The sequence below is a fragment of the Haplochromis burtoni genome, unplaced genomic scaffold, assembly GCF_018398535.1.
Source record: "Haplochromis burtoni strain Fernald_Lab_line unplaced genomic scaffold, NCSU_Asbu1 Contig_123, whole genome shotgun sequence".
In the NCBI taxonomy this organism is placed as follows: domain Eukaryota; kingdom Metazoa; phylum Chordata; class Actinopteri; order Cichliformes; family Cichlidae; genus Haplochromis; species Haplochromis burtoni.
In genome coordinates this window covers 1207664-1219602 of record NW_024582484.1, presented here as the reverse complement: position 1 = coordinate 1219602, position 11939 = coordinate 1207664, and the positions used below count along the sequence as shown (strand labels likewise).

General features: G+C 48.4%; 1 protein-coding gene across 5 annotated transcripts in view; it reads right to left on the bottom strand.

Annotated features, from left to right (window-relative positions):
* Positions 1 to 11939, bottom strand: part of plekhg2 (pleckstrin homology domain containing, family G (with RhoGef domain) member 2) — a 91221-nt gene that overhangs the window by 59432 nt on the left and 19850 nt on the right. For 4 of the 5 annotated variants that reach the window (XM_005929389.3, XM_005929392.3, XM_005929391.3 and 1 more), the window contains 2 exons: positions 11529 to 11606; positions 1027 to 1556 (listed from right to left, as the gene is read on the bottom strand). In XM_005929389.3, coding sequence (XP_005929451.1) covers positions 1027 to 1556; positions 11529 to 11577 — 579 coding nt within the window. In that variant the 5' untranslated portion in view covers positions 11578 to 11606. Of the gene's footprint in view, positions 1 to 1026; positions 1557 to 5318; positions 5628 to 11528; positions 11607 to 11939 lie in introns of those variants that run through there. The other variant, XM_005929395.3, reaches the window with a different exon arrangement.

Here is an 11939-nt window from a genome sequence, read left to right as displayed (position 1 = left end):
ACCAGCCTCAGAGACACACAACCAACGGCTGCTGCACACACTCTGACACACACACACACACACACACACACACACACACACACACACACACACACACACACACAGACACACTCATACACACAAACAACAAAGTCAGCAAATTCTGTCAGGACGAGTTTTTCTATTCAAAAGTTCCTTTGAAGAGAACTAATTTTTCACTCAGCGGGACACATTCCTCGCTTAGGAGAAATGTGGAATGATTTCCCACAATGCAACAGGAATAATAGCTGGTATGTCTGACATGCAGACGTCTATCTGAGCTCAGCTTGTGTTTAGGAGTGATGCCAACGAGAATAACAAACTTTAAAGTGTTCTTGGAGGCTACATTCAATCTTCTCCTCTTTAAGCACCAGTGGTTGCCTTGCTCATGGGCACCACAGTGCTGTTGGTCAGAGAGGCTTTCCTATCCTGACTTTATCTTTCTGCACTGGTCCGTTGGCCTTCAGAGCGGAAGCTCCGAACATCCATCAGGGTAATTTTACTTCAAAAAGCCATTTAACACATACAAACTGTGTTGTGCTTTTTTACAAACTGAAACTGAACCTCAGGCCTGCAAGAGAAACAGCTGGCCTCAAAATGTGTGTGGACAAAGATAAGAAAAGCTGCAGTTCCTCGGACGTCCACCGGGGGCTCCAGCAGCGAGTCAGTCCCCACAGGCTGCCACGTTAAAACGTTACAGCAGAAAGAAAGATGTTTACAGCCTGATGCTGTTTGGTCATTCGTGTTCTTAGGGTAACACGAGTATTCTAAGACAGACACTAGAGAAGAAGCCGTGCTATCAAATGCATTTACATGCACTAGCGTGGCTTCCTCTCTGATCATAATTCTGTTGGCTGCATGTTCTCACACGAGCAGCTGCAAACAGCTGGAGGAAATAAACGCACAGTTTCTAAAAGTCATGAGTCATTTTGGGCCCGTCCTGCCTCCTCCGGGTCGGAAACGCTGCAGTGACGTGAATACTTTGGATGGTTGGATGAAAGCTCTTACCTCCACGATGCTCTTCAGATCTCTGACGTAGGCTTGCTCCGTCTCCACGATCTCCAGGACCACTCGGTCCAGCCGTGAAAGCTGTCTGGGCGTGGCCACTGCCGCCGCCACTGCCACCCCCACCGGACTAGCAGCATTACTGGGGTGGCCGCCTCCTCCTGTCACCTTGGCGACACACGCCCCTCCTCCTCCAGATGCTCCTCCTCCGCCTCCATGAGGTGTGAGGGGAGTGAGGTCTAGACTGATGTCTGAACCATTTCTTTTTGGCGTGGAGGACGACGATGAGGCGTTGTATGTCGGCACTGCGCCGTAAGGAAGTGAAGAGGATGAAGAGGATGAGGAAGAGTGGGAGGAGTCCTGCAGGGAGACTGACGAGGCAGAGGAGGAGAGGGAGAGGGAGGCGGGACGCTCTCCGTCCGAGCAGACGGTGTTGACGGAGGTGCAGGAGGACGACGCTCCTCGCTCTCCGGATGACATCATCCTACCCACAATCCCACTCAGAGATGAGACTGAGGAGGGACGTTTGGCAGCTGGAAAGAAAAGAAGAGAGAAAAATGCACAAATTAGTCCACGAGCTCGTTTTAAACACAGAGTTTCAAAAAGAAGCCAACACGGAAGTTTAACAAGCTGCAGTTCCTCTAACGTCCACCAGAGGCTCCAACAGTCACGGTGTTTTTATAAGTTATGGCTTGGATACTGTGGCCATAAAACGAGACATCTTTTATTTACAGGCTGTATTTTTAGCTAAAACACCCAAACAGAAACCAGTGGAACACGCACGTTTCCTCATGCGTGTGATGAGGCGGGCTCGGCAGCAGAACATATGACAGTGACGCTTTGTCTGTGCAGAAGTGGGTCAGTGAACTCACCACACACTAGAACAGCTGACTGTGAGCGCACAACATCCAAAGTCAAACATAAGGCCTGGGGGCCAGAACTGGCCGGTTACAGCCTGTGTGACAGCTTTTGATATAGACCCCGCCCATTCACAAAGCAAAGTAATGAAATAATAGATCAACAGTTAAATGACAGAAAAGTTCTTTCACAGTTTACAACAACACCATTTTTTACAGTGTGTCCACAGTAACACGAAGCTTTTCTGTAATTTTACACGTTTCTTTTGTTTCTTTCAGCTCGGAGAGTCGTGCAGCAGCGTTTCTTTATCATGTGGACAAACTGAGACGTACTGTTGGAATTTCACTTCTTCTCATATTAGTACATCTGAGGGATTAAATGTAGGAGAGCTTCATGGTCCACTGAAGACCAAAGTGTGCTGTATGAGGTCGTGACAACGTTTGACAGCTGAAAGGATGATTCAGCAAAGCTGGGCGGGTGTATATGGTTAAGCCACGCCCACTTTTACACCTCAGTTATGTTGTGTTTTTTGTGGGTCAGCTGGTAAAGAATCATGAGGTGGTGTCAAGATGTAGCCTCTAGACCTTTGGCCCATGTAAGGTGGACCTGTGGTTTACCCTGCTCAGCCGGGCCACAGCTGGGCCACAGCTGGGCCACAGCTGAGCCACAGCTGGGCGGTGGCTTGAGCCACAGCCGTCCAGTCGTCTCCGCTGCTAGTTCACAGTTGAGTGATTTATCATCAGAAATCAATCAATCAGGCTGAATCCTCGATGAACACGAGGCTCGTTTCCTCGTTCCGGTTTAGAGGAAGGACCGATGCTGATGAGCTGCCTTCACACTAACATCAGTGGGTGTGTTGTTCTCCACAGTGGAAGATAAAAACCATCTGAACGCCTGCTCGGTTCTTCCATGTCCCAACACCTGCGGCCACACCAGTGTCCATCATAAACTCCTCCCTCCTTCAAAACCCAAAGCAGCGCCTTACCTGCCCGTCCAACAGGTGATCCCTCAGAAACACTTCCAGCGGTTGCCACGGTGACTTCCTGATCAGTGTAAACCTGCCGTGTGACTTTCAGAGTAAACAGGAAGTGTGTGCGCAGCAGAGCGGATCGTCTCTACCGACACACTCTTCCTCTTTTTGTACATTCTTCCTTTTCATGAAAGACTTTCTCACATGTTAAAGGAGCAGCCATCTTTACCGTGACTCCACCAGCAGCACGTCTTCAAGCTTTATTTCCTGTTAAAGTTCAGCCCTGTCACAGAGCGCGAAACCCAGACTGCTGATAAACACCTGGGGCCTCCTCAGTTCCTAAAGTCACAGGAACACAGAGGTTCCACTGAGAGCGCCGCAGGTGACATACCATCATAAGATAAGGATGATCGTGGCATCGCTCCGTCTCACTGAAGGATTTCTAAAAAAGTCAACTCTGCACAACAAAGACATGAAGCTAAACAGCAGCGATGTGTGGAGGCTTACTGAAGCTGGACTGATTGGCGTGTAATGATGTGCGAGCTGGTGGCCGGCTGGCTACACGCTGTGGATAAGCTGATAGCACAGCGCAGAGGAGGGAGGAGGCTCAGGGTTAAACTGTTCTCTGGGTTAAAAGGTCACATCGTCGGACCAAACAGAGTCTGAGACGGCCCCGGCCTGGACTGAGTATGTTCTCCAGCTCAATGCTGGACTTCCCTGATGCTCCTCAGTCTCTGGTCCCTACATCACTGAGAGGTCTAATGAGGGGCTGCCCCCCCTCCAAAGTCATCAAACAGCACCAGAGAAAGTTAAGATGTTACTTTAAGGCAAACCCGCCGAACGAGATGTGCCACAAACACACGTGTGAAGTGTGAGAAAAGCCGTCAGAAACACACGATGTGCTGCAAACTCAAAGTTCACAAAGTTTTTCATTTCTTTTGTTTCCCTGAAACGTTTAGCAAACGCTCCCTGCCAGTTTGTGGTTTCAGAGTTAATTACTGAGTCTGTTCGTTTTCTTCTCTGCATTTCTCTGAAATGCCACCAAACATGGCAACATCCCTGCGACGGCGAGCGCCGCTTTTAAAAACCTCTGATCCTTCGCTTCAGACTGCAAACCTGAACCACACCTGAACCGAGCCCGGCAGAGAGACGCCGAGATGGAGAAGTAATTAAAGTCCATTAGCGTTTAAATTCCAGACGTCCCGGCGGGAGGACTTTCCGTACGCCGTTAGATGAGAACATTTTTCCACTTTCCAGCTGATATTACAGAGTTTCGTAACCGCAGGTTCTTACAGGAACGCCTCTGGCAGCAGCGTCGTAAGCAGCTGACCTCACGTGCATGTGGCTGATGCTCCAAGAATTACACTCACGTTATTATCTGTCGAAACGTAGTGTTATGAGGAAGGAAGCAAAGCTCGCTGAGGATGAGTGTCAGACTCACATTAAACTCCATCAGGCTCAGCTTTGTCCCACCCACCAACAGAAAACTGGGTGGGAGTTGTTATCCTACACCTGACTCTTCCTAAAGCTCATACGGTCTGCCAGCAGGCTGAGGACAGTCGTGAAACAGGTCACAGAGCGTGCACAGCGCTGACGTGATTGCCTTGGTTGCTAGCAGGTTGCTCATGGTTTGCATGGAAGACGCTGACTAGTCTGCAAACTGCGAGCAACAAGTCGCCAAGCAGCAGCAGCAAAGACTTTAACAAGCGTTCAGTGAACGATCACAGGCCTAATAGCAGCTGTCAGCAACCTCTCGCCAACTGGATGGAGAATGCTCGTTTGCCCAAGTGTCCGACAACATGTGACTGCTGTCCCGTCACACCTTCATCCTCCTACCTGGGACTTTGGTGGTCTCAAAAATGGGACTTTTATCTGCCATTACTGACACGCCTCCAAACCTCGGTACGAGCATATAAGGTGCAGCTGGAACCTGAATAAGCAGCAGATTTAATCTGTAGGACAGATCGAAGCTGGTCGAAGGTCTGGTTGACTCGCTGTGGTTTTTGAACACTTCCACTTTGCAACACACCGCTGCGAGTCGATGGTGGAACATCAAGGCGGGACGCCGTGTCGCAGCATCCTGTTACAGCACCGCTCCCAAACTCACTGAGCTCTTTAGAACAAGTAAAGGTAAAGGCCAGCTGCACACACCTGTGACTGGATCAGGCACGAAGAGGCTGCACGTGCACTGTTTTATGCTGATGTGTGGGAAAGATAACCATCGGACCGATTCCCTGCACTCACAGCTTTTACTTCATATTTTCCTGCAGATATTCTCAAATACTTTTAGTATTTAGAGGTAAAAGTACTGAGATGATAAACTGCATTTCCAGCTCATCCTGAGCTACAATGAAGAACATCGCACAGGATCACCTTCGTGCTCCTCACAGCCCGTCATTAAACATCAGAGAAACACAGCTCAGTCAAACAGCAGAACAAAAGCCATCAGAGACGTAGAGCGACTTACTTTGAGTTTGCAGTGTGTGTCTGAGTGTGTGCGTCAGGCAGTCCACATGTTTCTCTGTTCAGATCACTGATTTAATGACACAGCTCACCGTTGAACACCGACTGAACAAAACTGCTTCTCAACACATCTGATTTCCTGATTTCCTGTTATTGGCTGTGTGTGTGTGTGTGTGTGTGTGTGTCTGTGTGTGTGTGTGTAAGAGAGAGAGAAAATGACACGAGCATTTGCCAAACCACATCCTGCATTTGAAGTCAGGTGCAGCGCTTTCAGATTATCTCAAACACACACACACACACACACACACACACACACACACACACACACACACACACACACCTGTAAAAGTGTAAATAGATGTGTGTAACTACCTGATGTAATGTTGTGTCCTTATAAACTGACACAGGAAGTGTCTGTAGTTGTGGTCAGTTTGTCGTCACAGCCAGCTGGTGCTGTGAGTCATGTGACCTGGAACATATTTTCATTAAAACTTTACCAGCATAGCTGCCGTTACCCAAAAACCTACTTTTGTCTAATGAGGCCCATCCGACCAAACAGGAAGCTGACTGTCAGAGTAAAATGTCGACATTCAGTTCACGGAGAGATTACTTGGTTTAAAGATCCGACCCGGAGCTGCTTTTCTTCAGGCTAATGTTACCTAAAGCTAGCTCGCTAACACAAATAAAGCGCGAGCTGTCTCACAGTAAAACCCCGTCGGCTCATTCATTCAGAGCTAGCTGTTAAATTATATTAAACACCCAACCAGCAGCCCACATCCACGCTTTCTTTTTAAAGATACTGTCAGGGTTCGGGTTACTAAATATTTGGTGTGAAGGCGTTGGCCGATGTGACGTCACTGCCCGTCCTGCTTTCTCCCTCTGGGAGGTAAGTTAATGTGCATTTATAAACTTAGCGCTGGATTCAGGAATGAGCTCACTGCAAACACCAGAGGCGCCCCCTGCTGGACAAAAAAAATACTTGACTGGACTTGAGAGCGTCAATCATTGAACACGTGCAGCTAGCTGTTACGGAGCTACACCACATTGAATGTAATTGAATTGAAATTGAATTTAATGCATATTGTTAATTTCCTTTGGTCCTCGAACATGTCGCGTTTCTTCAGACGTGCTGTGAAGCTAACTGACACTGAGCATTAAAAACAGCCACATGTCCTGAGCTGACAGTGATTCTGTGTCTAACGGTTCCATAAAACGGTAGAAACAACCTTCATGGTGAATAAGACAAAAATCAGAATTTTACTGTGGACGCAGGAAAAATGGCAGAGAAACCTGGTTACAGGAGACAAAGTGCGTGGACGCGTCAGTCATTGCACTCAAACACAGCTGAGCCTGAAGGCAGAGAGCGTTTCACCATTTTTAAGGTGGAATTTCCCTTTAAACACATGCTGTAAATCTGTGAGGCGGCGTGGATTCCAGGGTGTGATTACAGTAATAAGAGAGCAGCTCCTCGCTGTCATTAAGAGTTCGACTGTGACGCCACAGGTTTCTGCTTCGACCGCAGCATGTGGAGCCGGCGGCGCCGGAGGCGGGAGCGTTCCCGCCGAGCCGTCCTCCCAGGTGTCCTCAACCACTGGACGGGAGTCGGAATCTCACCGTGAAGCCACCTTCAAATATCAGGTCAAACAGCCTGCGTGAGGGACACGGCGCGCTTTATTTCAGCCAATAATGTTCGAGCAGGGAGAAACAGCGGAGCTTAAATAGTGACGGAGCGAGTTACACCGTCAGAGCATCGAACACGTCCTGGAATCAAACCTAAACAGCCGACGCAGGAATCAGAGCAACGAGAGGCTGAAGCGTCTGCAGTCGTGCCCACATGTTGAACAGGAAGTGTTTCTGGTGGGCGGGTCCTCAGTAAAACTCCTGTGATTGCAGCAATGACCAATGAGAATGCAGGACACCGCTGACTGACGTGTGGACGGGCTGTACGGTTTCCTAGGCAACCAAACTTCCTGTGGATGTTTTTCTGACAAACAGTAAAACAATAAATATATTCACTGAGACGTTCAGGCGCTCCAGGATATAACATAATTATCATTATGACAAAGGAATTGCTCTATGCCCTTCAGGGGGTTTGAAATGTATTTATTTATTTTGAAAGAACATTTTGAGTTATTTTTGTATCCAATAACAAAACAAATAATCCCACTGACAATAATAATAATGATAGTACTCAACTTCCTGTCTGCTGTTTTTGATGTGGTCTTCTCAGGCGCTCGTTTCCTCTTTACGTGCTCTGCGCTGAGATGTCGTCAAATGTCCGTCAAACCTTTCTTTGACCCCTCCCCGCCGATGTCGCCTCGTCTCACGTGACTTTTTATCTGCAAAGTTTCTGGCAGGAAGTCTGACCTGAGAGGCCACGCTCAGCTTCCTGTCAGTCCTCAACAACTGTTACTCATGATGTTGGAAACTGAAGCTGGGCCCGCCTTCTCCCGAGCAGCCCCGCCCACTTATTTAACCCCCCCACAGCTATTAACTCTGAGGATAAGAAGAAACACGAAGACGGCTGTGACCAAACTCCGAAGGGTTAAATACGAGGAATGTAACGTAAAGCCAGATGTTTGAATAGTTGGAATTTAACTTTGAGCTCAAAGAAAGCACTGGAGCTGGACCCTCAGCGGGGAAACACCCAACGAGAGCCTAAGATCGTTGAAGAGGATCTCAGTTTACGGCTCCAGAGCCGCCGTAACAAACACAAAGTCCTGCTTTGACACAGTGGATGCAAACGCTCTCTACTTTGATATTCGTGCCGAGCGTCCCGCCGCAGAATCGATTTGGAGCAATCAGACTCCACCGCGATAAAAATCGAAGCATTTAAAGTGATTAAAGCTTCGGCGCAGTTATTGTGCAATCGTACGGCCATTACATCGGAGCGCCGCGTTCTCCCGGCGCTCTGGCAGCTCAGCGCTAACAACAGCCGATCCTGTGCTGAGATCTCTGCGTGTGCTCGGGAGCACGTCTGGAAACCGTCAGCACCGAACGCATCGCCGCAGCCACACATGAAGCACAGCGTCCACCACGCAGAGACAGCCCGAGGAACCAAACTCAGTAAGGTGGACTGAGGCGGCCCCGTGCTCGGCTCCACTCGCCTGACACGCTGAAAACGTGGAGCATCAAGAGAAGGAAGTGAAATCGTATGTGCAGCATGACGAGGAGTTAAAATACATTCAGAGGACTCGCCGTGTTCTTTGTCATGTACATCTGACGCATCATCGAGCAGCGTCGCCGAGGAGGACGCCGAGGACGCAGAAGGTCTCGCCCCGACACGAGAGAGTGGAGACAACGAGCCTGAACTGTGCGTGTGAAAGTGTTAAACAGACATGTTGACAGAGACAAAGACAGGAAGTGAGGCTTCTCAGATCATGACCTTTGACCCCCTGACGGCACCAAGCCAAATGCTGGAAACACACACACACGTTTCAGTTTCCTCGAGTTTACATTCACGTCTGCAGCCCTCAAACTGCGTGCTGGTTTAAACTCGCCGTGGACTAAAAATCATCTCACGTTCCTCTGATTAAATCTGATGAGCAACAAAAACTCGTCCTGAGCTCGTTGCTGTGAGGGCTGGAGCTTCCCAACGTGGATGACATCACAAAGCGTGTTACAGACACACAGAAGCAGGAGTGCAGTAAAGGGGTTTTCTGTCCACACCACGCTATTTCTACAGGTGCTTTATTCATGTTCCAGGTGTGCGATCAGTCTCCACCCACAGGTGAGGGTGGGAGTGCACGCTGCAGACGGTGTGTGCCGCTCGGAGCGGCGCTCCACCTTTTTCAGGAGCTTCACCCTCAGCTGAAAAACATTTTGTGTTTTCAGGTATGAAAGTGACTTTTACACGGAGCACGCCACAGCGAAACATCGATCATTTATCAAAGAGAAGCTTTCACACAGTGCTTTATGAAGCTCTGACAGATGTTTGCCTCTGCTCTAACATCTGCATGTCTGTGCTCTAACCGCTGCCTTTGTTTCCAGCCTGGATTCTTCCCTCTTACTTATTTATTTCACAACGTTTTTATCAGCAGGGAGGCTTCAAAAAGCAGCCAATCGCAGCCAAGAACACAACTTCAGATTTTAAAAAAAAATCCCCTCTCTCTCCCCTCGCTCCCTCATTTCTTCCTTTCCTCCTTCCTGGTGCACGCCTCCCTTTCTCCTCCTCGCCGGCTCCTTGTTCTGCAGCCTTATCTTGGGCGTTCTCGCTATTTTCTGCGAGAACGCCTTTCTGCGGTTACAATCAACAGATCTGTGTGACCCTTTATGAAGTGTGTGTGTGTGAGCGCAGAAACATTGTTCAGAGTTACAGTTTATCACCACAAACCATACAACTTCCTTCACACAGTGTATTGGTGTGTGTGTGTGTGTGTTTGGTAATTGCAGTGTTTTTTAAATGAAGCCGTGCTCTGGTATGTTTCTGTGTGTGTGTTTGTGCGCGAGCGCTAACTATGGAAGCCAATATACCAGCAGAGCAACTAAACAGCATGGTGGCTGTGTGTAATTACACATCATTACTCTGTGTGTGTGTGTGTGTGTGTGTAGTCCGTTCTGCTGGGCCTCTCTGGTTTGGTTACAGGAAGTCACAGCTGAGGGAGAAATCTGAGCTGAGGCTCCAAACAGTGAAACGAGGCAGTGAAAGTGACGCTCAGCAGCGTCACAGGAAACTCAAACGCATCAAACAACCGAATATTTAAAATGTGAAATTAGTTTAACACAGACTCACATCTGCTCAGTACTCAGACTGTTTAAAAAGCAGCGATGAAAGCTGACTCAGGTGAGAATCAACCCCACACAAGGGCGGTGTGTTACCCACTGTCTAATGTGACTGTGGTCGTGTTTATCAGGTTAAAAGAACCTTCTAGTATTAAGCAAGCATCAACCTCCAGGGTGAAAAGTATGAAGCCAACATAGAAGTCCTAGAAACTGCAGGTCCTCTGACATCCAGCAGAGGCAGCAGAGAGTCAGTCCCGTAGACTAACACTGTACAGCAGAAATGAACATGTTTACAGCCTGATACACAAACTGTTTGTTCTCTGTGGATAGTTTCTTCTTTATAACTCGCCTGTTTAAACTGTATTATAGCATAAAGTTTGCATTATTAGGGGCGCGGCCTCTCTGACTGACACCCCTGACCAATAACATGGCTGCTATCAGGTTACTGTAACAGCCCATGCAGGAAGGCGGAGCTCCAGTTTTAGTGAAGTTCCAGGGTTTTACTTGGATGCTACTGAGCTCTGATTAGCAGGTCTCTGTCTCAACGCATTGCTAACCAAGCTAGCTAGCTAGCATTAGCCACTGCTTCTGGCACCAGCCAAACCACTAAAGCTACATGCCCAAACAATGGGTCACAGGTGTGGGGGTGCTACCCCGGCTATCATCGTGCGAGGTACACCCTGGACGGGTCTCCAGTCTGACACAAGGCGAACACGCGTTACAAACAAATATACAAAAATATTGACTAAACAAATATTGACACTAAAAACTTTCGTTAGTCGCTCAAACAAAGAGACACATGCTGAAGTGAAAGTTACCTTTGAGCATCGACTATGATAGGACTTGAACCAACAATCACTGAAACTCTCCTGAAGGCCTCCCAACCTTTACAGCACCAACACAGCCGTTGTCCCACAGTCCAGAACTCCTCTCACGAGAAGGGGAACGTCACGCCCACTCTGCAAATAATCACTGCACGAAGTTCTTTATGTTCTTTATGATGGTGCGTCTCTGAGGCTTTCTGAGCATGCTCACTTACTCTCACTGTACCAACTGCACGCCAGGCTCTGTGGCGCAACGGACAGTGCATCGGACTTCTCGTGAAGAAAAAGCAATTCAAAGTTTGTGGGTTTGAGTCCCGTCAGAGTCCGTCTTTATTGTTGGAATTACACCTGATGCAGTACTGGCCAAAGAGTGTTATTGGGACATATTTGGCCTCAGCATCAGATTGGATGACTCACCTCAGCCACATCTAAAAGAGCCAACTGTTGGGACGCACCACAAATACCACACAACAGTATCTGCTATCTGCTCTTTCACCAAAATGAGATATTTCACGTGTCTGGAGACAGTGTTATTTTCCCTCTTTTAGCTCTGTTTTTGGTTTCCACCGGCTCCTGGAGAAAAACCTCTCTCTACATTTTTCACCGGCTCATCTGAGTGCTGATGAAGGTGTCGTAAAGTAGCTTTATCAGAGCTGGATAGGCCTTACCTGTGTTACTGGGCGATCTCTGGCTGCCACGCCGTGACCCCTCAGGCATGGTGTGATAGTGTCACAGGAAGCAGAAACCTGGAGAAACACACCAAAAATCCCAGTTAGCCTCCTCGATCAACACAAACCACATCCCAGTGCGACGTGTCTTCATGTCATGACAGCAGCGGCACGAAGAGATACGAGCTTCATACAAGCTGCTCACACAAGAGAGGAGAAGAAGAAGACGAGGAGGAGGAGGAGGAGGGGTCCAAATAAAAGTTTCACTCTCCCTTTGTGTGAAAACAGTGAGGACATATGTAATGTTTGGCTGAACGACAAGAATGAGGTCTCTTCTCCAAAGCCTGTGTGTGTGTGTGTGTGTGTGTGTGTGTGTGTGTGTGTGTGTGTGTGTGTGTGTGTGTGTGTGTG